This window comes from Penicillium nucicola (genome assembly GCF_028828085.1).
Source record: "Penicillium nucicola strain IBT 29836 chromosome Unknown utg000003l, whole genome shotgun sequence".
Taxonomy (NCBI): Eukaryota; Fungi; Ascomycota; class Eurotiomycetes; order Eurotiales; family Aspergillaceae; genus Penicillium; species Penicillium nucicola.
In genome coordinates, this window is record NW_026643127.1 from 3,849,560 (window position 1) to 3,872,776 (window position 23,217).

The 23,217-nt window shown below is 52.0% G+C and overlaps 8 protein-coding genes across 8 annotated transcripts; 3 read left to right on the forward strand and 5 right to left on the reverse strand.

Moving 5' to 3' along the window:
- Window positions 1–1,278: 1,278 nt before the first annotated feature.
- On the reverse strand, window positions 1,279–2,970 carry N7511_005017 (D-arabinono-1,4-lactone oxidase; the record flags this gene model as incomplete). The annotated part of the gene is made up of 1 exon (XM_057127442.1): window positions 1,279–2,970. One exon carries the CDS (start codon window positions 2,968–2,970, stop codon window positions 1,279–1,281), a length of 1,692 nt encoding a protein of 563 aa, XP_056986332.1.
- Window positions 2,971–3,342: 372 nt separating this feature from the next.
- N7511_005018 (putative gelsolin repeat protein) lies at window positions 3,343–9,511 on the reverse strand (the record flags this gene model as incomplete). Its single annotated transcript, XM_057127443.1, has 3 exons — window positions 3,343–3,592; window positions 3,646–9,256; window positions 9,319–9,511. Coding segments are annotated over 3 exons (6,054 nt in total), but the record flags the coding sequence as incomplete, so codon positions are not given.
- Window positions 9,512–10,059: 548 nt separating this feature from the next.
- Window positions 10,060–10,846, reverse strand: N7511_005019 (uncharacterized protein; the record flags this gene model as incomplete). Its single annotated transcript, XM_057127444.1, has 6 exons — window positions 10,060–10,191; window positions 10,247–10,327; window positions 10,375–10,520; window positions 10,568–10,584; window positions 10,631–10,741; window positions 10,788–10,846. The coding sequence occupies 6 exons, from the start codon at window positions 10,844–10,846 to the stop codon at window positions 10,060–10,062; spliced, it is 546 nt and encodes a 181-aa protein (XP_056986334.1).
- Window positions 10,847–11,724: 878 nt separating this feature from the next.
- N7511_005020 (uncharacterized protein) lies at window positions 11,725–12,549 on the forward strand (the record flags this gene model as incomplete). The annotated part of the gene is made up of 1 exon (XM_057127445.1): window positions 11,725–12,549. One exon carries the CDS (start codon window positions 11,725–11,727, stop codon window positions 12,547–12,549), a length of 825 nt encoding a protein of 274 aa, XP_056986335.1.
- Window positions 12,550–13,133: 584 nt separating this feature from the next.
- Window positions 13,134–18,466, forward strand: drs1 (putative ATP-dependent RNA helicase DRS1; the record flags this gene model as incomplete). The annotated part of the gene is made up of 7 exons (XM_057127446.1): window positions 13,134–14,885; window positions 14,937–15,567; window positions 16,014–16,053; window positions 16,224–16,608; window positions 16,659–16,740; window positions 16,794–17,580; window positions 17,632–18,466. The coding sequence occupies 7 exons, from the start codon at window positions 13,134–13,136 to the stop codon at window positions 18,464–18,466; spliced, it is 4,512 nt and encodes a 1,503-aa protein (XP_056986336.1).
- A 198-nt stretch (window positions 18,467–18,664) lies between these two features.
- N7511_005022 (uncharacterized protein) lies at window positions 18,665–20,415 on the reverse strand (the record flags this gene model as incomplete). Its single annotated transcript, XM_057127447.1, has 3 exons — window positions 18,665–19,321; window positions 19,394–20,274; window positions 20,346–20,415. The coding sequence occupies 3 exons, from the start codon at window positions 20,413–20,415 to the stop codon at window positions 18,665–18,667; spliced, it is 1,608 nt and encodes a 535-aa protein (XP_056986337.1).
- An 823-nt stretch (window positions 20,416–21,238) lies between these two features.
- N7511_005023 (putative TIM barrel metal-dependent hydrolase) lies at window positions 21,239–22,066 on the forward strand (the record flags this gene model as incomplete). Its single annotated transcript, XM_057127448.1, has 1 exon — window positions 21,239–22,066. One exon carries the CDS (start codon window positions 21,239–21,241, stop codon window positions 22,064–22,066), a length of 828 nt encoding a protein of 275 aa, XP_056986338.1.
- Window positions 22,067–22,394: 328 nt separating this feature from the next.
- N7511_005024 (uncharacterized protein) lies at window positions 22,395–22,805 on the reverse strand (the record flags this gene model as incomplete). The annotated part of the gene is made up of 3 exons (XM_057127449.1): window positions 22,395–22,451; window positions 22,518–22,582; window positions 22,634–22,805. The coding sequence occupies 3 exons, from the start codon at window positions 22,803–22,805 to the stop codon at window positions 22,395–22,397; spliced, it is 294 nt and encodes a 97-aa protein (XP_056986339.1).
- Window positions 22,806–23,217: the final 412 nt, after the last annotated feature.

A 23,217-nucleotide genomic window follows, 5' to 3' on the forward strand; every position in this document is an offset into this window, starting at 1 on the left:
CACGTTAGCTTTCCCCCCTCTCAACACGTGTGATCCTGGCGGCTGAGGGAGATGAAATTGGAGGGGGCACCTATTGCACCAATCAAGGCCCCTGTCAAGCTGCACGAAGGGTGGTGGAGGGGTCAATGCCGCCTGAGAGGAAGAGGAAGAGAGACAGACAGAGAGAGAGAGGAAAGAGATGAAAAGGCGAAGGAGGGAAATGGGAGAGAAGTGCGAATTGGGAGGAAAGAGACAAACCAAACAAACCGAAGTATAAAACATCCCAGTCAACCAGCTGCACCGAAACGTGTCACGAATGCCCTTTGGTCTTTTGGTCTTTTTCTCTTTTTCTCTTTTTCTCTCTCTCTCTCCCTCTCTTTCTCTTCCGCTATCTCTCAGAGGATAGCGCCTGAGCCTGAAGCGGGGTCTGTTGGTCTGTTTCTCTTTGTGAAAGCCTTCTAAGTATAGCCCTGGCACAGCCTGCACAAGACAAACAGATATCCTGGACTTGGAGAGGCAGCCCTAATCTGAACAGTTGTCTAGGCTAGATCTTTGCATTGATATTCAGCTTGTTGGTATACTCCCAAATGTAGGGCAGAACGAGTTGCTGTGTATCACTCGGGTCGCATTGGACTTTACAGGTATGGTATTGAATGCTGAATCCCGGGTTTGCCACCGTGGCTAGATTTCTCTCTGGAAGGGATTTGTGTGCAAGCTGGATGTTTCTCAGTTTCTCAGCTGGGACAGGGGACAGGGGACAAGAGACAAAGGACAAGGGTAGACAGACCCTTTCCCCAATACCAGAAAAGAACACCTGTGTCATGCAATATACAGTAGATGGCCAAGGTACAATTATTGACTATTGATTTCATCCAGATGAACGGCCCTATGAAAGGACCCCGTAGCGAGGATCATGCATCAACAAACGCAAGTCTTTCTCACCGACACCAAACAGCATCAGACACCATGGGGTCAAATTCTGCCTTGGCGAGTAAGCCCCGGGGGAGGGAGAACACAAGAAATTCGTAACAACACGGGTAGCCAAATAAGGGGGAAGGGAAAGAATCAATAAGCCGTAAAAGCTCTTCAAAGTCCGTTTTGTTGGCGGACGCTAAGCCCGAACATACCGGATTGCCCGATCCAACCCCCCTAAGCGCAGACCGGAAACCAAAGAAGAAGGATTGTATGTCACAACAAGCACCGCAACCGAGCCAGTCAGGAGAGTCTGGGACGATCAGCAGGGCAGGGAAAGTCGGGGCTTGCACCCGACCAAACACCCCATATTGTTTGCTTGGGAGCCTAATTGCTCATCTCAGGCCCGGGGAGTAAGATGCTCGCTTCCCCCTTTGCAAGCAAATCAAAGCTTTCCTCGCTGGCAGGACTACCAGTAGAAGATTCGGGGAGATCATATGTCATCTCTGTCGGGTGGTCCGACTCAACCTGCCCCCGGCGATCGCCTACCCATTCGATACCATCACCGACGCCACTGATATTCAATTTGCGACGCTCCTGTTCACGCTCCAGGAGGGGCAACCGCTCGTCTGAGTCAGGTGCTTCATTCAGGGGCAGATTGCGGCGATGCCATTCGCCCAGAAACATGCCGTCCGGGTCGACTTCTTTCCGGACCTTCAACCACGAGTCCATGTCTTTGCCGTATGCTTTGCCCAGCTCGGAGGGGCCCAAAGTACGAAAGTTTTTCGCCCAGTGGGGTTTGGCGCCCATGTCCCGCATGAGCCATTCAAACGCTTCATAGTATCGTTCTCTGCAAGGGGGGTCGCGGAGGTAGGGCCGATAGAGAGTCGCGTTCAAGTACAGCGTGGGTCCATCGCGAGAAGTCGGGTCTAAAAAGGGTCGGGGTTTCGTGTTGAGCGAGGAGTCTGAGACCCGTACCTCTACTGGGCAGTGCACCCACAGTCCCTTGGGAGAGAATGGGATTTGCGCGGTTTTCAAGTCGCCGTGCAGCCAGGCTGAAAGGCGAAGAATGGCTTCAGGTCCTTTGTCCAGGGGGAGTGCCCACTCGTTGACAAACTGTGAGTATAGACAGTTCATCAACAGTCCTGAGCGTGCGGGCTCAATGGCCTCGGTGACGGTCGAGCCAGGACGAAACCCATACTGCATTCCAAAGACGAACCATTCGATCCAGGGCAAGATGCGTGGAATATAGGAAGAAAGGGCAAGCAGATTATGGTAAATGTGGTAGCCGATTGAATCTCCATAGAAGTTTTTCGGTGGTGCACGCAGGGGAAGGTCGGTCTTCTCAGCGCGCCAGACAATAGCACTCTTCTCATATGGCAACCACCATACACGCACAAACTCGTGACTTGTCCACAGCCCCTGGGTCCAGTCACTGAGAACGCGAGAGAGCGAATACCGCTCCTGGCGCCAGGCAATGTTGAATGTTCGCGTCGCCTTGAAGGTGACCTCGACAACGATTCCGAGGGCTCCGAGTGAGACCAGTCCGGCGCGGAACAGATCCGGGTTATTTGTCGGGCTACAACGGACCAGCTGGCCATTGGCAAGCACTAGGCCGAGTGATTCGATGCATTCCGATAGCAGTCCGTGGCGAAGGGAACTGCCATGTGTGCCTGTCGCAATGACACCCGCAATAGATTGGCTGTCAATGCTCCCCAAGTTGGGTAGCGTCAGGCCATGCTTCTCCAGCTGTGCGCCCAGTTCACTCAATCGGATGCCCGCTTCGACAGTGACCAAGCCGGTTTCGGAGTCAACGTTCAGGATACGGTTGAAGTCATCGAGGTTGACGAGCCATGAGGAGGTGCAGGTAAGATCGGAGGGCGAGTGGCCACTACCTACAGTGACAATTCGGCGACGACAGCGACGAGCGAGGGTCACAAGCTGTTGGACCTCGGGGATAGTCTGAGGTCGGATGTAGAGCTCCGGGCGCGAGAAGAAGGTCTTGGCCCACGTGTGATGCAGGTGATCAGTGGACGAGCGGAATGGCACCGCAGGGTCCTTTAAGCGTGAGGGATCCATGTTGAAGAGGAAGATTCACGGCATGTTGGAAGTGAGTTGGGGGAAGTCGGAGACGCTAAAAGATGGCGACATGGTCCGGTTTTTTTTTATCTCCGTGTGAGCCCATCCCTTGGCAATGGACGCTTCTACATCACATACTCACTGGAACTATACGCGCTTCACTTTTCCGTATATCCTGATAGCTTAATATATACCCTTCTATTCACTCGGATATGGTAACATGTTTAATAAAATAACATTCAATATCAACCGAGATGCCTTATTACACCTCAAATGCGTAAACCCTGTATCTACATCCCAAATGCTGAATGAAGATGGACTCCTCCCCCCTTGAAAGGCCGAAAATATGCATGGAAAATAAAATGCGTTTCACTACTCCCCGATAGCTCGCATGGCTTCAATCACCACATCTAATGGGAAGACAAATGGCGCATTGAGAGTGCGTGGGTTCCATTTGCGGAACGCGCTCTGGCAGCGGTCGGCGACACCTCCCAGCGTCACGTAGCTCTTAGGGATGAAAGGTCGGTCCTGAAGAGAGGTAGCCAGGAGGCCATACTCGTGCGCGAACACCACTGCGGAGGTGAAATCAGCCGACTTTTGGGTGGCTTGCTCGCCGATGATTCTATCAAGGAATTAGCATCAAGGTCACGCACATGAAAGGGAGTGTATACTTACACGTAGATCTCAAAGAACGTATCCAGAACGTAAATATCCTTGTCGTTGAGATCGCGGTAACAGAAAGGCTCGATTTCCTGAACGCAGTCATTGGGCCTCACCACAGGCGAGCCTGATCCAGGGCGGCGAAGATTCCAGAACCGAGTCGGTTGCCCTAGTTCATGGTCGACACGCAGAAGCCGTATACGGAACTGAGAATGCTTCGGTTTGAGCTGCCAATAGTTCTGACACATGTACGGAGCAGCTTCTCGAGGACCTGCGAAGACATCGAAGAAGTCTTCTGGTTCTTCGCCCTCGGCGACTTCTTCAAACTCGCCAGTCAAACCCAGGTCCATCCCGATAAGACGAGCAGCCCCTGTTTCTTCAGGCCCACTGCCCTTGCCCTTCCAGAGATAGAGCTTGCCAAAGGGAGCTGAAACAACGTACGGGAAACCGGAGCAGAGGTTGCGGAGCGAGTAGTCAATCTCATCAAAGGTCATCTGTCCCAGATGTTTCCGGCCGCAGAGCATGTAGAGGGCCGATGAGTTATGGCGAGAGCTAGATCCTCGACGGGTGATCATGATACCACCGAGAGCTTGAATGAAACGAACTGGTTCTTTGCCTTGTCGGATGACCTGAAGCTTGGAGCTATTTTCGCGCGCGACTTTGCGAGCAAACATCTGTTCACTGTCCACCGAGACATCAGGGACATCATCTCCACACCAGAGATAAACTTCCGAGTTATTGCTTCCCCGTGCCTCAAATACATGCACGCAAAGATACATGCTGCCTTGGTAGAGAATATACTCTTGATGAGAGGGAAGTTCCTGGCGTCTACCATCGCCCGTAAGCTCCCATATCTGCATCCTAAGAGTTCTGATTTTGGACTCCTCTGGCTTCTTCATCAACATCAACTGCGGGTCGATATCCATGCGGTCTCGAGGGGTGGGAAACGTCTTGAAAAATCCCGCAATGACCTCTCGTGCCTCGCTTGCTTGTGCAACCAGTGACGGCGCTGACATCTTGCGGGACAGTCGGCGCGGATCAACGGGCTTGCTAAGCATATAGTCATCTTGCTTTGGGGGCACAGGGGGCGAGGGTTGGTTTGTGGTGCGTTGGACATGTTCCTGTGTGGCGGATGCTGTAATACCGGGATCGTTCTTCTGCGGAGGAGTCGGGGGTGTGTCCATACGATTCTCTTTGTAGCTTGTTCTGAGAGGGGATGGAGACGACGACACAAACCGATCTTGCTGGCCTGAAAGTGATTTTGGCATTAAAGGCAATGGAGAGGTGGGTGGGCTAGACTTGGGCGGGACGGGCGGTCCGTCTGATGCATTCATGTTTTCGGGATTGTCAAGAGTATGGGGTAAAGTGTCAAGACTAGGGGAGGATCCAGGAGAAGGAAAGATGTCGAATTCCGTTGTCAAAGAACGAGTTTGAGGTTGTTGCTCAATATCCATGCTATTCTCTTTTTCGCTTGTTTCGAGAAGGTATGAAGACGATAACGCAACCCTGTCTTGCTGGCCCGAAAGTGATTTTGAAATTGAGGGCAATGGAGATGTGGGTGGGCTAGGATTTGGCAGGGCAGGCGGTCCGTCTGATACATTCATACCTTCGGGATTGTCAAGAGTATGGGGTAAAGTGTCAAGACTAGGGGAGGATCCAGGAGAAGGAAATATGTCGAATTCCGTCGTCAAAGAACGAATTTGAGGTTGTTGCTCAGGCTCTCCCACAAGGCTACTCTGCAATGGAATATTCACAGAAAATTGAGTAGTAACTGGACTGACTGAAGGGAGATGTTCGGTGTCAGACAGTAAATCTGAATCAGGCTGCGAGATGTGATCGAACACATCGTCAGAAGACTCAACAGGCATTGAAAGCGCAGGTTCGCTCTCGGGAATATCCGTATCCGGTAATGGAATGCTCACGAGAGGTTGAGTGGCGGGCGGACTAACCGAGCCAAGGTCTTCGACATCAGAAAGAGAACCTGAATCGGATTGGGAGAGGCGATTTGACGTATCGTCCGAAGACTCAACAGGGATTGAGGACGTTGGTTTGCTCTCGTCAAGATTTGTGTCCGGTGATGGAATGCTCACGGGAAATTGAGTGGCGAGCAGACTAACTGAGCGAGGGATTTCGGCGTCAGGAAGAGAAGCTGAATCAGGATGCAAAATGTGATCGAGCACATCGTCCGAAGACTCAACAGGCATTGAGAGCGCAGGTTCGCTCTCGGGAATATCAGTGTCCGGCAATGGGATGCTCACGGGAGGTTGAGTAGCGAGCGGACTAACTGAGCGAAGGTCTTCGGCATCAGGAAGAGAAGCGGAATCGGATTGGGAGAAGTGATTTGACGTATCGTCCAAAGACGCAGCAGAGATTGGAAGGGTGGGTTCGCGTTCGAGGGGTTCCTGCAAGGGACTATTCACAGGGAGTTCGGTGACCGGGCTGCCTGAACGAGGAAATTCGGTGTCAGGAATCAGATCTGAGTCAGGTTGCGAGAGGCGATCCGATGTGTCGTCCGAAGACTGAACAGGGATCGGAGGAGCCTCTGATGGGATGGCTTCGAAGTATGAAATAGCACCAACCTCAGAATCATCCCGGGGGGACGGGGTCGAAGCAGCCGCTGCCTGGGGAAGTCGTCTCTTTGGACCTCTGGCACGACCTTTCGTAACGTGGGTTAAAGGCGCAAAGGGCGACGCAGAGTCATTTTCAGTAGATACCGGAGTCGGGAGGTCCTTCTTCGGTCCTTCGGTCATGGGCGGGCCGCGAGACAGTAGGCCAGCCAGCGCGGGATTGATTCGGCCTGCTAGTCTGCCTTTTCCTACCGGGGCTGGGTTCACAGTGGCTTGCGCAACGGGGACCGGTGACAAGTTACGGACCGGGGGCATAGGCTCAGTGGGAGCATCCTGGGCCTTGCCGAAACTGGGTTCAATTTGATCCATCATCGCACGCTCTTGTCCTTGACTCATGGTTTCCAGCGTAGGTGTGCCATGGAGATGTTCAGTTGCCGTAGTCACCGTTTCGGTCTCTTTCGCGGAATCATCGATAGGGAACGACGGGGATGGCTGGACTTCCTGCAATGCAGGCGATACCCCAGTGTCTTTCAACGGCCATGCAGGGTCATCATTGGCAGGGGATAGTGGCCAAGGTGGTCGTTCCTGAGACGTTCTCGACGAACTGATATCTTTTGCGGGTGAAGTAGGAAACGGCGAGAACGATTGTCGACCCTGAGATGTCCGTGAGGAGCCGATGCTTTGGGAAGGAGAAATTGGTTCATCGGCAGAAATTCGTTTTATACTCTTAGGTCTTGTCATGCTTTGTCGAACGGCAATGGCTTCTGGAACGGCATCGGCTGGCTTTGGCGGCGCGTCCTTCTCACCGGCAGTGTTTCGTCTAATAGAGCCTCCACCGGCCTTCATTTCGTCTTTGCGTTTCACAAGGCTGTCCTTGAAATCATCAACTCGCTGGGTCTTCATTGGTCCTCCAGTAGAATTGAGAGCAGCTTTCCCACGAAGGATATTGCCCTTGAGTTCATCAGGTGCAACATAATTGCGGGTTTCGGTCTTCTTGAGCCGCCCGAATATGTTTTTGAATTCTGGTTCTTTCTCGGGTCCGCTATCTTTGACAACTTCTCGTTTCCGCAGATTGGCTCTGAAATCCACAACCGGAGATTGAGGCGGCTTAGGCTTGGGTGAAGTGGGCTCTCGAGTTGACGTAGAAATAGAGAAGTTTGGTCTAGGGCTTAAAGATGAGGGAGGAGGCCGGCGAGTAGGAGTCGATTCAGGCCTAGGGGCAGCTTCGGTTTCTGCAGAATCTGTCAATGCTTCCGTCTCCCATTCTTGCGGTTCGCTTCTTTCTTCGGTGAAAGCGACAGGCTTGAGTTGCTCGGCCGTCTCCTTGACAGGTGTGGCTGAGACTTTCTCGGCAGACGAAGGAGGCTCTGGGATTGCTTCCCTCGATTTGGTAGGTCCAGGGCTGTCAGCAGAAGGTGACCGAGGAGCCGTCTCGTTTACAATGCTGGTATCAGAGGTCTCGAGAACAGAGGCGGACTCTGGAACTTCGTCTGCTTTGGTCTCGAAAAATTCAAGTGGAGAAGGTGATTCTGGGATTGTCTCCTGCATTTTGCTGGCAACGGGAGTACTGAGAACAGATGGGGATTCGGGCGCAGTTTCTTTCGATTTGTTCCCGGGGCTTTCAGGCAGCGACAGACCAGATACGCTGGGCCTCTTGAACTGAAGTCCCGGAGGGGGTGTGCGCATCAAACCAATGGGAGTGACTTCCTTGAAATTGCTCACTCGTCCCATGTCCACACTGCCTCGAGACTGTCGGTCCCTGGCCCAGGAGGGCTGCGATGGGGGTCGGGTAGAGCGCGGCGACTCTGGTCGGTTGAGAGCACTCTCCAGCCAGGTAGCCTTGCTGGGGCTCCAGCGTCTGGGATCCATGGTGCGTGATACAAAAGCAGAATCGGTGCCGTCGGTGGTCACTGAACTGGCGGACCTGGAGTGAAGTGGACGATTTGGTCTGCTTGGGCTTCCCTCGGCGCGCACACCGTCTCTATCTGAAAATGCAGGTGAGGGACCAGAAGGTGTGGTTGGCCTCTCGGTTCTTTCGGTGGCTGCTTCGCTGTGACTGGACCCTGGTCGTTGATGAAAAGTGGCAGTCTCACGGCCAACTTCTCGAGTTGACGGAGGGACCATTTCACTCAAATTTGGACCTGCTACACTACTGCGATTCGAGACGATCGAGTTAGACCGACTGATTCCTTGCGGAATCTGAGCACTCCATCTTTTTGACACGCTGTCTGACCGTCTCATCATCGCACTTTGAACGAACCCCCCAAGACCTTTGGTTGGCGATGTTGATCGCGTTCGCTCTGGAGACATGCGCCGCTGAGTGGGGGACTCCGGCAAAGGCTCCTCGAGGGAAGAATCAGCCTGCGGCGGCTCAAGCTTTTGAGCCTCCGACAGATGCACTGGTGACCCCAGTCCGGAGACTGACGATACAGAGAAGCGATGGCCCGTGTTGCTATCCCGAGACACGGTTCTTGGAATAGACAGCGATCTCTCCAGCTCCGGCTTCTCAACCTCGGCATTTGGTTCATGATCCAAACTTGGTGGCAGCAATTGAGGAGCGCTCGGCTCTGTGACACTATCAGATCGTTCTTCTCTTCTACGATAGGGCGATCCAAGGCTTCGTTCCGGGCTTTGGGGAGACGAGTCTTTTGGGCGCGCGAATCCAAAGGAGCGGGACAGTCTGTTTTCATCTGATGCGGTGGACAAGTTTCTCAAATGACTCGCACGTGTCGGTGATCGGGTTGGGGAGGCTGTGGAAGACCCAAAATCCCGCGACGAGGGACGCTGCTGCCATGACAAGGTCCCTGCTCGACTACGAGACACCGGAGGCGCTGCTCGAGGTGAATCCAGAGGGTCTTGAATCGATCCATGCCGCTCTGTGGACTCGGTGGTCCCTGGCTTCTCTTCCACATCCGGTGTCAATGTCGGTGTCTCTTGTTGCGGCGTCGGCTCGAGGTGTTCCGGTGGGTTGATCGAGCTGGGGCTGATAGAGGAAGCGCTCAGTCGCGCGACATTAAGGGTTGGTGAGTCATCTGTGAGAGCAAGAGATCGTGCTCGCTCTGCCAGTGTCTGGTTAGCAGTCTACCACCACAACCACCGGGGGAGGGGGACAGGGGTGTACCAGCTCTCCGGGCCTGTCTTTCTTTCCGGCCCTGTAGAATCTCTTCCTCCAGTTTCTTCGTGCGCTCTTCGTCTTCCTTGTCGCGCCGCTCGCCTAGTTCCCGAATGCGCTCCAGGAAATCATTGACGTCGGAGCCTTCAGTCATGGTGGGAGTAGTGGCGGAGGGGAAGAGAGGAAGGCTGAGTTCTCCGCCCTGTTGAAATTAAATCGGGACTCGATCGGGCTCGATCGGCGCACATCAGTTGGGAGTTTGGACTTTCAGATTCGAACAAAAGAACGAGAAACGATGTGCCTTGAAAGTGATGTACCGAAACAGCTTTTCCATGCAGAGGTGGTTCCCCCTAGAGCGTGTTTAAGGGTTTGTTTACGTGTGGATCGCCCCGCCGTCATGGCCTTCTCCCGGCTTCTACGTGGATTTTTCTTGATTTTGATCCTTTGCGCTCTCTCTGCTCCCTTGGGTGTTGGTGAATTTGCTATAGTTGGGTCTGGGATGCTTGTTGTTTCACAGCTGGCTCCTTTCTCCTTAGTTTCAGGGGTGCAGAAGGGGAATGATATGTCACTTGGTGCCTTTGCTCTCTCTCTCTCTCTCTCGGAAGACAACTTCCCCGATCTGACACGTTTCCTTCCACCTATCGGGTGGAAAATGATTGTATAGTTGAACTGCAAGCCCGGAAAGAACTGGATCCAGCGAGGCCAGATGCCAATCCAACTGGTCCACCGGCGTAAACATAACGTTGAGACTCAGTAGAGGAATAACCGGTCTTTAGCATCCTGCACCACCCACTCTAAGCCATCAGTTAAGTTGGTGCCGGTCATTGCACTGCAGGACAGGATAGTCCATTTGTGGGTTTTGATGGAATCCAAATCCAGTCGCTGTAGAAGTTAGTCCGGGGCCATTTAGTCGATTGAGAAGGCTAAAAACACCTACCTCGCGAACCTCCTGCTCGTCCATGCAATGTTCCACATCTGTCTTGTTCAGAAAGACTAGCAAACTGGCCCCCATGAGTCGCTGTCGTCCAGTCAGTGAATATCCACTGATTGCGGGGATTGCCGAACCTCTTCAAGCAGCAGACCCAAAAGCTCGTCCCGACAATCGTTTGCGCGAAGGCGATCAGTGGCATCCACAACCCAGACAAGTGTGTCGGTCTTTTCAAAATAGTTCTTCCAATAGGATCGGAGAGTTTTTTGTCCTCCGACATCCCCTGTTGGCGTCAATCCCCGATTGCGGTCTCCTGCAGTTCGGACTCACAAATATTGAGCTTGTATCTGTGAGAGGTTAGCATTGGATCCTCCAAGATTGATGGGAACATACCCTAGAAAGTCAATGGTTTTAATGATGAAGCCCAGGGTTGGGCTGACTGTAGTGACGTCTTCGTTCATGATGCGTTTGACGATGGTCGTCTTGCCCGCATTGTCAAGACCCCTTGGAGAATTAGCGTGTGGTATCAATACTTGAACAGAAGGCCTACAGCATTAATATTCGCATCTCCTTGTCTTTTAAGCGTGCCTTGCGAAGTATGGATAACATGGTGGATGGGTGGCAAGAATGAAAAGTTGGGTGGCCGCAGATGTGTAGCTATGTGTGCGCGCTAAATATATAGACATCAATTTTACATACTCGGCCAACCTGAAGGATGGTCTTTTGTTACGATCTGTATGAACCAAAGATTATATCTAAATACCAGGTAATTCATTTGAGCCAAATCTTGAACCAAATAAGCGTGGGTATTATGCGGAAGAGGATATTATGTATCCAAAGAGACAGATACAGAGAGAGGCAAATAAGCAAATGCCTGAGAAACCGATGAAGACCATGAAAGATCACAATGAATAGGTCAAAGATCATACCCAGGGGTCATGCTGCACCTAAACCGGTGGAAGGTGCTGAAAAGGACCCGCAGAAACGGCGTACTTCGCGCCGGCGAGGTCGTTTTTCTCGCCAACTTTGGCGTCAAGTCACTCATTATTCCCTTCCCTCGCAATTTTCAACCTCTTCCCCACCTGGGATTCTTTTCCATCTGAAGCTCACCCCAATATTCCTCTTCCATCAACATTGATATCTTGATACGCTCAAGTATTCCAAGACGGAGCCGAGCCCTAAGACTGCAGCGTTGACGCAGATTGCAACGCTATCGTCAATACGGCAGAAGCACCAAAGCTTATGCCATAAGCTATAAAAGGTAAAAGCTCAGGGTAAGTGAACAGGTGGCCATCCTTGACAATTATTCTTGACGACAAGACAGAAATGCTGACGAGCTATTATGTCTGCAGCTTTCCTTCACTGGCAAAATCTAAGGCAAAGCTAACCCTAAACAAACAGATCACGGAAACTCAGGATACTAAACTGTGAGTCTCATGACCGCCACAAGTTGTGTAACTCATCTCACAGACCAGATAGATCCACTCATGGCGGAGGATGGTGATTTCCAGCCTCTGGGTGCTAACAACACTCCTCAATCCGAGGCCAGCGACAAATCAAAATCCAGAGCGCATTCAGCAGTCTCCAAGGAGTCCAGCACAAGTCCAGGACCCGTGAATTGTAATGAACCAAGCCACGGAGTTAGGAGGGAGTTGATCCGGGATATTGTGGATTTGATGTGGGAATACTTGGAGGAGGCTGAAATAAAACTCCTCAGGGGTACTTTCGATCAACAGCAGAATTTGCCTTGGAGTCCCGAGAAACTTTCCGTCGCAGGAGACGGTCCCGGAATTCCTAGGCCACGGTCTGTCCCTAAAAGTTCAAGCGAACCCTTAAGATCCATGGCCGATGAGAAGATTGACAACAATGATGCGGATGTCAACTGGGCAGAGGGCGATATCGATACGCCGGAGTATCGTGCTGGGTTCAATGCTCTACGTCAGCGTCAAGTGATGGCATATGAAAGCTCTTCCCGTCAGTTCCCTATCGTTGAGAATGGCGAGCTCACTCTCACATCACACCATAACGAGGCGATCTATACACCTTCTCCTTTCCCATTGAGCCACTGGAATCCTGAATTGGCAGTGAGGGAGAATCGGTGGTTTGAATTGAGAGTTTCCTCATCCACTATCCCTCGCAAGGATGCCAGGGAACAGTTCCAGCGCTGGTGGCACCAACTGCCGCCGGTCTTTCAAACAGTGGACATCTGTCATACTGCATTCTTCGACGGAACTGCGATTCCTGATGGAGAATCTTCAATGATTTTACCAAACTGGAAGCACCATTCAGCCCCAAGGACTTGTGAGGATTAAAGTCACACACCTTCACCGGCACGAGACTAGTGCTGAATTCATGTACAACCTTGGGCCTGGATACCAACAACAGAAGCACGAGGAAGCCGAAAAGATTCGCAATGCACAAGATCAAGCCTGGGATAGCCCGTGAGGCATCGGCGAAGTGGCGGAGGACGAGGCGAGATGGGGTGACATGGGAGTGGAGAGGAGCGGAACAAGGGTGTACCTACTGTACAGTAGGTCGATAGGAATGCAAGCCATAGAATGAAGGAAACGAGACTTAAAATCACTGAAACCAATGAATGCTTCGTAATAGTGTTGAATCCCATTGAGTGCTAAGTTACTGAGGTTCATCGTTTACTTCGGATTAACCTATTTGGGATGCCATTGTAGCCTTAATTACAAGGTGTCAAAGGGTTGCTTATGTGATCAATTGCCCGTCACCGCCCGGGGAACTTTTTTTTTTTGCATGTTGATCGATTTTCTCTGCGGGACTGGATTGCAGTGTTTCCAAGCTTTTCTTTTATCTTTGGGGATAGTTATCTTGTTGGGAATTTTCTCTCGTTCCTTGAGTCTCCCAGGTTTACGCCACAATCCTCAAGATGGCTCCCTCACGGAGTTCCAAAGACGACGATTTCGTCTTCACGCTCTCTGATAACGAAGACGCTCCCCGATTTGACGATGAAGAGGACAACGAAATGATGGGCGATGCCCCGATCGACAACAAGAAGCGCAAGCGCGAAGTAGAGGCCCCGAAGCCCAAGAACAAGAAGCAAAAGCAACAAGAAAAGCAGCAATTGAAGAACGCCAAGAAAAACAAGAAGAACGGCGCCCCCGAGCCTGAACTTGAGTCCGAGGAGGAGGCTGAGGACAGTGATGCTGCCGAAGATGCGACAGAAGATGATGGGGTTCTGAATCCCGAGTTCGAATTCGATGTCGGCGGCGCAGCCAATCGTGGTGTCACCGAAGGCTTCGATGGTTGGGGTGCTGCTGATCAAGAGAAGAAGTCCGGTGACAAAAAAGCAGTGGACATTGACGACATCATTGAGAGAAGGCAGGCCAAAAAGGAGGCAGCCTCTCAAAAGCAAAAGAAGAAGACACAGGACTCAACCGAAAGCGCCAGCGCATCCGATGACGACGACGCTGCATTAGAAGCTGATGCCCCTGTGGAATTTGACGACGATGAGCTCATGGCCGCTGATGGATTTGGTATGGGTGTGGATGGCGAGGAGGAGAGTGATGCAGAAGGTCCCGAAGTTGGCTCTGGACTTGAAGACAACGCCGAGGACAATTCCGAGGACGAGGACGAGGACGCAGATGAAGATGATGACGATGCTGCATCGGATAGTGACTCTGTTGCCACGCCTGTCGGTCACCCAGACGACATTGGGTTCGACGGAGGCTCCGATGCTGAAAGCGAAGTGGACGAAGAGGAAGCCGAGAAGCGTAAAGCATTCTTTGCCCCCGAAGAAAAGATCGACACCAAGGCCTCTATGGCTAAGATGACGTTCCAAGAATTTAACCTCTCTCGCCCTATCCTTCGAGGTCTGGCCTCCGTTGGATTCACTGATCCAACACCCATTCAGCGCAAGGCCATCCCCGTTGCTCTGCTTGGCAAAGATATTGTTGGTAGCGCCGTGACTGGTTCAGGAAAGACTGCAGCTTTTGTTGTTCCCATCCTGGAGCGTCTTCTCTTCCGTCCCCGGAAGGTTCCCACAAGTCGTGTTGTGATCCTGATGCCCACTCGTGAACTGGCGGTCCAGTGTTACAATGTCTCTGTCAAATTGGCTACTTTCACAGACGTCACGTTCTGTCAGTTGATCGGTGGTTTCAGTCTCCGCGAACAAGAAAATGTGCTTAAGAAGCGCCCTGATGTTATCATTGCCACACCCGGTCGTTTCATTGACCACATGCGCAACTCGCCAAGTTTCACAGTCGACACCTTGGAGATTATGGTTCTTGATGAAGCTGATCGTATGCTCGAAGACGGTTTTGCCGACGAGTTAAACGAGATTCTCACTACAATTCCCAAGTCGCGTCAAACTATGCTGTTCTCTGCCACAATGACAGACTCCGTCGACAAGCTTATCCGTGTTGGCATGAACCGCCCCATGCGATTGATGGTTGACGCCAAGAAGAACACTGTATCAACCCTTGTTCAAGAGTTTGTGCGTCTGCGTCCTGGTCGTGAGGAAAAGCGTCTCGGATATCTATTGCACCTATGCAAAGAAGTTTACACAAAGCGCGTTATTATTTTCTTCCGACAGAAGAAGGAAGCGCACCGTGTCCGTATCATTTTCGGACTACTAGGTTTGAAGGCTGGAGAGCTTCACGGTAGTTTGAGCCAAGACCAGGTATGTTCGACCCATTTTCCACCTTTTGTAAGATACTAACATTCGATACAGCGTATCAAATCCGTGGAAAATTTCAGAGACGGCAAGGTTGCATTCCTTCTCGCAACCGATGTCGCTTCCCGTGGTCTGGATATCAAGGGCGTCGAGACCGTTATCAACTACGAGGCTCCTCAGAGCCATGAGATCTACCTGCACCGTGTTGGTCGTACTGCCCGTGCCGGTCGATCCGGTCGCGCCTGCACCATTGCCGCCGAGCCCGATCGCAAGGTGGTTAAGCTGGCCGTCCGCGCCGGCAAGGCACAAGGCGCCAAGATCGCCAGTCGTGTGATTGAGCAAGCTGTTGCTGACAGCTGGGCTCAAAAGGCGGATGATCTGGCTGACGAAGTTCAAGAGGTCTTGCAAGAGGAGAAGACCGAGAAGCAGTTCGCTCAGGTCGAGATGCAAGTTAACAAGGGTGAGAACTTGATGAAGCATGGACATGAGATCATGTCGCGACCAAAGCGCACATGGTTCGAGACGGAGAAAGACAAGAAGGTTGCCCGCAAGCTTGGTGCGGTGGAACTGAACGGACCCAATGTCAAGAAGAGCAACGTGAAGCTGAGCAACAAGGACAAGAAACGTCTGGATGATGCCAACGAGCGACACGAGGGCAAGATTGGATGGAAGAAGGGCAAAAGTGACCGTGATGCACCCAAGACATCCAAGACAGGAAAAAGCAAGAAAGGCAAGAAATAAGGCTGTAATAGTATAAGTTAGGTTGCAAATATGAAGATATAGCGCGCAGTAGTCTCGTCCCTATACGGTGGAGCGCCAAGACCCACCACCATCTGCCAATAATTTCCTCTCCTGATTTCTCTAGCGGAGCCAATATCAGCTTCATTGGCTCTTGTTCTCCCCAACAGTCCCAATTTTGACTCCAAACTCTCCAAAAGCCCCTCCCAGAAAGACCAAGACAAGACGTCAACACTATCTCACGTTTCGCATTCCCCGCGATCACTGCCCCACGAGGAATTGGGGCCAAATTTTCTCGCTTGATTTTGTCATTTCTTCCGATGGAGGTCTCTCTTTTTGTTACCATTGAAGGTTTCCATCTGGAATGGCCGAGCCTCCCAAGACCACTCTCCCTAGGAAGAGCGCCTTCTCATGCGAGGCCTGTCGCAAACGAAAGGTTCGGATCGCTCGCACAAAGACCGAGAATGCCAAGCTGACTGGTTAGGTGAAATGCAACGGAGCTAGTCCGTCATGTTCGCGATGCGCCGCGCGAGGCGAGGCGTGCGTGTACAGTCTGTGGGTGTTCTGCTTTACTCATGCCATTGCCTTCTGCTGATGCTCCTAAAGAGCCCCGACTCTCTCCTATACGAAACAACTCGAAACTAGAGTCGCACAACTTGAGGATGCACTCTCCAAGGCTCGCGGGGATGGCGACGCGGAACTGCGAAAAGCAAGCTCACCTGTATCGGTAGCCGAGTCCAGCTCGAGCGGTCCTAAGATTAAGGCCGATCCCGATGCCCAAGATCTCGCACGAGAATTCGATGGCCTGAATGTGGAAAATGACGGTCGCATCTCCTTCCACGGCCCGACCAGTCTCTTTCAACTGCCCAGTGGCGCGGTCAACGAAACGGCATCAACTTCTCACTATGCTCAGGAGTTGGAAGCCCGCAAGGAGCGCCTGGTCAACAGCGCGTGGCGAGAGAGGGCGTTCGAGCAGATGGCTGCCATGCCGGTACTATTTCTTCGGGGTTGCGCAAAAGAATTTACTGATAGCTTCTGCAGGAACCTTTCCAATACCTCCTCGACTCCCACTGGTGCTGGATTCAGCCACTGTGGAACTTTGTGTACCGTCCTGCCTTCACACGTTTGTTCAACCTCCTCCTTTCCGACTGCGGCACTATTAACGCCAGGAAATAGGTGACATGAAAATCAATGGGCCCTACTACTCAGATATTCTGTTGAACGCCATTCTCTCCCATTCAGTGCGATGGTGCAAAGCGGAACCTCAGATCGGCCCCCTCCTCGAATCCTACGATGGAGGATCACAATTCTCTCATCGTGCATTGACTGGCGTATTTGACTCCCTGAAAAGTGGTTACGCAGGCATCCCTACAATTCAGACCTTGCTACTGCTCAGCGCTCAAGAGTGTGGCCGTGGAAATCGGACACAGGCTTGGTTATACAGTGGCATGGCCTTCCGGCTACTGGATGACTTGGGGATCTCCATTGACAGCCGAAAATACTCGGGTTCGGCTCAGTTGAGTGACGAGGACATCGAAATACGCAACCGACTCTTTTGGGGCTGTTATTTCTGGGACAAAGTGGTCTCCCTATACTTTGGCCGTGCCCCAACGATGCAGCACTCGCGTGTCAGTCCACCACGAATGATCCTCGATGATACCGCCGAGATTGAAACGTGGACTCCCCATGGCGTTACATTCCCGGATGGTGCTCACTATCCGCCCACACAGGCTCGTTCAACCTCATGTTTTATGAAGATGTGTAGCTTGGCCGAGATCCTGAATCAGATCTTGATTCATATCTACGACCCCAACCGCCAAAGTACAGCCTCGGAGTTCTATGATTGCGTCCAGGAGCAGAGCAAAAGCCTGGCTGATTGGTGGGAGGACCTCCCGGAGTATTTGAAGCTGTCGGCAGTGAATTTACTTCCATACTCTCCACCAAGCCATATTGTGATTCTCAAGTATGTGCCCCGGTCATAATTTTGCCTTGTTGATGCTCACTATTTTTCTAGCTGTTTCTACCATACCGTCAACATTCTCCTCCACCGCCCAATCCTTTGCTCGCGGGACCTACTCAAGCTCCGACAAGAAGCGTATGACTCGAGCCATTTGGTACAATGCATGGCTTCCGCAACAACCATTCTCTCCCTCTTCGATCTCTATCGTCGAACATTCGGCGACAGTCACGTCGTCCTCTCTCTTGCGTACAGCATCTACACAGCAGCATCCATCTTTTTGCTCGAGATCCAAGCTCTCAAGTACGCCGCACCGGGAACCCTCGACAAACTCAAGTTCTGCATCTTCGCCTTGGAGAGAGTCAAAGCTGCCAATCCTGTCATCGTGACTGCCCTCAATCTTATCTCCGCGGAACTCCAAAAAATGCAAATCAACATCCATGGCGCGATGCCTGGCCAACCCGAGTCAAGCCAAACCCACCACACTCAACATCAAACTTCGTCTTATACTCACACCCATCGGCCCCAGCATAGTCAGTCGCCGTCTCTTAATAGCAATCCTTCCCGCCATGTTTCTCCAGGGCAGCACCAATCTCAACCTCCCACCTCAATGGGCACACACACCCAAACGCCGGGACCTGAACCCTCCTTGATGCAAGGTTATAATACCTTCCACCACGCAGGGGCAAGATTCGACATGCGTGGGGGCGAAATGCCGCAAATGCCACCCACGCACCTGTTGGGCGGCATGCCAAATGCCGTTATGACGGTAGATGAACCCGGATCGTACGAGATCACACCCGAGGTTTTCGAGGCGTTCTCGTACGCCCAGCCTATCACCACCAATATGAGTCCTGGATTTGGACCGGGATGGGGAGGGCCCCCTCAATAACTTAGAAGAGTCTCTTCGTGAGGCTTGCTTGGATTTTTCATGATTCTCAACTATATACATGTCTAGCGTTGTGTTGTATCAGACTCGAAAAAAAGTTCCGTCAGGCATATCAAAGTAAAAATATCGCTCAATATGGGCTAAGTAAGGAAGGGGTATCAAATAAATTATCAAGTCGAAGACTGAGAGCCAAAGCCGCTGTCAAAGGAGCGATTCACACGACTTAGGGCACTTGTCCTTTGACGCAACCGTCTCCATCGCGGTGGGAGTCGACGGAACAGCAACACACTCTCGTGGCTTCGCCCGCCAGCGGCAATACCAAGGCCCGTCGAACAAGTCCCCCATGCGCTCAATTGGAACACCTTTTGTCTCGGGCATCCAGATGCCAAGAATGATAATCCCAAAAAAGCAGATAAGTGCCCAGAAGAGATACGCTCCCCAGACATCGAGCGACACAAACATTTGGCCGGTCACGCGGACGACAGCGAACTGGAAAACCCAGTGGAGCGCCATACTCGAGGCATAGCTGAGATTGCGGATGCGAGTGGGGAAAATCTCTGTGCCATAGAGGTAAGGTATAGTGCAGAGTCCAATTGACCAACCCACGGCGTACACGAAAACTGAGGCGATTGCTGCGTTGGAAGCGTTTTGGTTATGAGCTGATCCGGGGCGGAGACCCATATAAATGCCTGTGTAGATGTGTGCTAGTAATTGAAGAGTCAGTCCAGCGAGTGCGCAGCGTCTTCGACCGATGAGGTCAATCAGCCCCCATGAGAACGCCACAGTGAATACCAGTTTAGTTACCCCATAGGCACCGGAGGATATAAGGGATTCCGCAGTACCGGCGAGCCCGGCGTACTGGTAACATTGTCAGCGCCCGATCTCTCTATGTTGGACTACACGGCGACTTGCCCTGAATATACTGGTCACATAATACGTGATGCCATTCCCACCGGTCCACTGGGCGATGGTTTGCATTGTCATAAGCAGCCAGAACCGCTGCCGATAATTTGGGTTGCTTTGGGTCTCCTTGAAGATCGCCCAATGGGAGACAGATGCCAGGTCCGAGGCCTGCTCGCGCACCTGTGCATCAATAGTCTCAAACTCCTCTATGACACCTGGATCACCGGTGTCTTTCCCACGCAGGCGCGCCAACGCCTCCAATCCGGATTGGTAACGTTTTTTCGACGCGAGATATCGGGGACTTTCGGGGCAAAGGTAGGACAGGCCGAATGCGATACCGACGGGGACGAGAACGATGGCCTGAACGAGACGGTATTGGGTTCGCGTGACTGCCATGTGAACACTGGCGCCATAGTTGATAAAGAAACCTAGAGAAGCGGCCAGGTTAGAAGTGACAGGCACATTGCAACCGGGTCCGGACTCACCTAAGGCCAGAGAGGCCAGGAGCAGGACCATGTAGAGCCCAACCACCCGGCCCCGTGTCTTGCTGGGCGCGATCTCACTCAGATACAAGGGAGACGTCACCGTTAGACCCCCGGCGCCCAAGCCGCCCCAGATGCGGCTAAACAAGAGAAGCCCGTAGATACCGGACGAGAATATTTGTACCAATGTGCCAGAAGCCCACACCACACATGCTAAGCGCCACGCCACCAAGCGCCCTAGTCTGTCGTTCAGATCGAGGACTATGAGAGCCCCGAGCGCAGCGCCCAGCACATTGAAGGAGGTGATATTCGCTTTCCGGTTGGCTAGTCCCGAGGCATTACCGGCCCAGTCGGCTGGGACTAGATTAAAGTCGGCCTTGAACGAGGATAGGGTGATACTGCCACTGTAGCCACCCTCATCATAGCCTGGGAAACAGTGAGTCCGCGTTTCAACCCACCAATGGGGGACCAAATTGGGGGGGGGGGGGGGAACATACCCTTGGGTATGCCACCACAGGCAATAACCACAATGACTAGCGTGTAAAGAGGATTACACTCCCATCGCATAGTGGAGGAGAATCCGGGGTCGGCAAAAGGTGGGAAGGAGGAAAATTGGCTGGTCGGCATCCCGGCCAAACAGAACGAGCTTCGGTCAACGTCCGAGCTTCTGATATTTCCGAATTTGGGTCTTGACTCCATTTTGCTCCATTTGCTCCGTTTGTTCCTTTTGACTCCATCACGGCCTCGCTTCAACCACTCAAGCTATTGGCTATGGGGTTCAGTCGACTACAGTAAACCTACTCATCTCTTGACTATCTGCCTGATCTCCACTGGGCTCCGCTGGCTCGCTAAGCCCTGTTAATTTATAGCCTCCGGACGACTTCCGAGCCTTTTACCCTTGACACAAGCGCGAGTTGATCAGTGGGGAAAGTCCCTTGGGTTGCTATGACACAGTTAAAGGGTTCAGTTACATTGAAAAAAAATACCCCCCCTTCCCCCCCCCTAATATATGAAAAGGAACTAAAAAAACTTTGCTGGGGTTGTACATGCGTCGGACGTTGACCGCTGAAGCTGGCAATGGTATCTTTGAAGTGCCTGAGAGCCACTCCTCCTTGCTGGGCGCGAAATTGTGTCAGTACCCTCGTATAAACCCCCTGGGCTTCCTCTCACCCTTGTATTGATTCAAGGGATTCAACCTTGAGGGGATTTTGGTGCATCACTGGGAGATCTATGCGAAATGCTGACATCGGTTCAGCCAACACATAGACTTCAAGGCTCTGCATCCATTTCGCTTGCTCGCCCCATTTATTTAGAGCAACAGCGATGGAATCATGCTGCAGCGAGTGTATCTCCAAGACAAAGACTACCCCCTAGATCCTGGGATAGCCATATGCATGTCGTGGAACCAGACCGTTTCCCGGTCTCGCCAAACGCAGTATACAAGCCAAATCCGCATTCGCTGGCCGAAGCCTGGGCCTTCGAGTCTGCACTAGGCATCGAAAATGTGGTCTTTGTGCAGCCTTCCATTTATGGAACGGACAATTCATGTCTGCTAGATGCCCTACAAAAGACAGGTCCGTCTCGCGGCCGAGGCGTTGTGGTGGTTGATCCTGCCACCGTTCAGCCTGAGACCGTGGAACGGTGGCATTCCTTGGGGGTGCGTGGGCTGAGAGTCAATCTTCAGTCGGTAGGGAAGGTGATGGATAAAACGGAGTTGGAGGAAACATTGCTCCAGCATGCCAAAATTGCCCGACTTCAGGACTGGATTATTGAAATATATCTGCCCCTCAAGATGGTCTCAATAGTCGAATCGATTCTCCCAACACTGGGCGTGCGTATCTGCATTGATCATTTTGGCAGCCCAGAGCTTTCAGCGCCGAGTCACAATGCTTTGTCGTTCAACCCCTACGCCTTGGAGGGATTTTCATCATTGATCTCGCTCTTACGCGGCGGAAAGACCTATGTCAAGGTTTCCGCTCCGTATCGGCTCAGTCAAGATCATGAAATGCGCGATCTTCAGACGATGGCACACGAGTTTCTTTCGGTGGCCCCAGACCGGGTCATCTATGCCACGGATTGGCCACACACTCGTTTTTCTGGGGTTGATATCAGTCCCTTCACCGAATGTTGCCTGAACCTTTGTGCAGCTACACCGGGCTTAGCTGACCGGCTATTTCGCAAGAACACCGAGGAGATGATGGGGGTCACATCTCATTGAGAGTATTGTCCTTTGATGAGCTTATCTAGCATGTTTAGCATTTTGAGAAGGCGTTGGCGGGTTATTTAGGGACGCGTCTATTTAATTTGAGATATAATGATTATGATGCTCTTCAGTCTGCGGCCCAGTTACAAATGATTACAACATGGACACCGAGGAGGACGTTGGTGTGTACAATGTTTCCTCGAAATTCAATTTGGAGAAGCCAAATTCAAGAAGCACAGTATGATGTACATTTGCCCCGATCTCATAGCGACAGCTCAACGAGGACAAAAAGGGATCATCCCCCATTTCCACTTTACTATCCAAGGGATCTGACCTGAGGCGGTTAAACATCCTCTGCATCCATGAAGACAACGTGCGAGGTGCAAATCTTCTTTGGGCCCTGCAGCAAGTAAAAAACGCATGTCAGAACGGGCAGTACACCTCGACAATGGAGAAAAGAACTTACAATCGAGTAGCAGCAAGCCGGACGTGACTGATCTTCGCACAACTGGGGCTCTTTGAGGCTGTCACCTATACGAGGGTCATGAGCCGTGCCTTTCTTTCACGCTTCCAGATACATACAGTCCATTGCCTCATTCGCCTTTGAATTTCCTCGTGCTGGCGTCATATCACGGCAGCAGTAAGGTTCCTGAACCATGCCGGTGTGGTCCTCTGCAAACTTGCAGTGCATGTTGATCTGCTTGGCCGAAGCCAGAGACAAGACCGCAGCGAAGAACAGAGCAGAGACACGCATTATGATGATGGGGTAGTAAATGAGTGGAAGTGACCTCGAGGTGAACAAAGGGTAAACACGGCTAGAAGATCAGTGAATGTATAGTTAAGGGATTGTTTCCCAGGGCTACAGTACATCTTGGCTATCCGTCCAAGGGCAGAGCTATCTAGGAGACTTGAGCAGCTGGATACCTTGCGCCATTGGCTGGCAAGGCTGGATCCTATCCCCCCCCCCCGGTATGCTCGCTCATCATACTTGATTTGATTGGAGATTAGAAGTGTGGGAGAATTGCCCCTTGCATTCCCTTGTGAATGTGGAGTGTTTGGGGGGTGTTGTGTTCTCGACCCTACCAAGGGACCACATTGGAGGGAGGATGGGGAGTGAAGGTAGGGGCCAAAGTAGTGCTGATCGATGTTGAAGCCCCTCGTCCTCA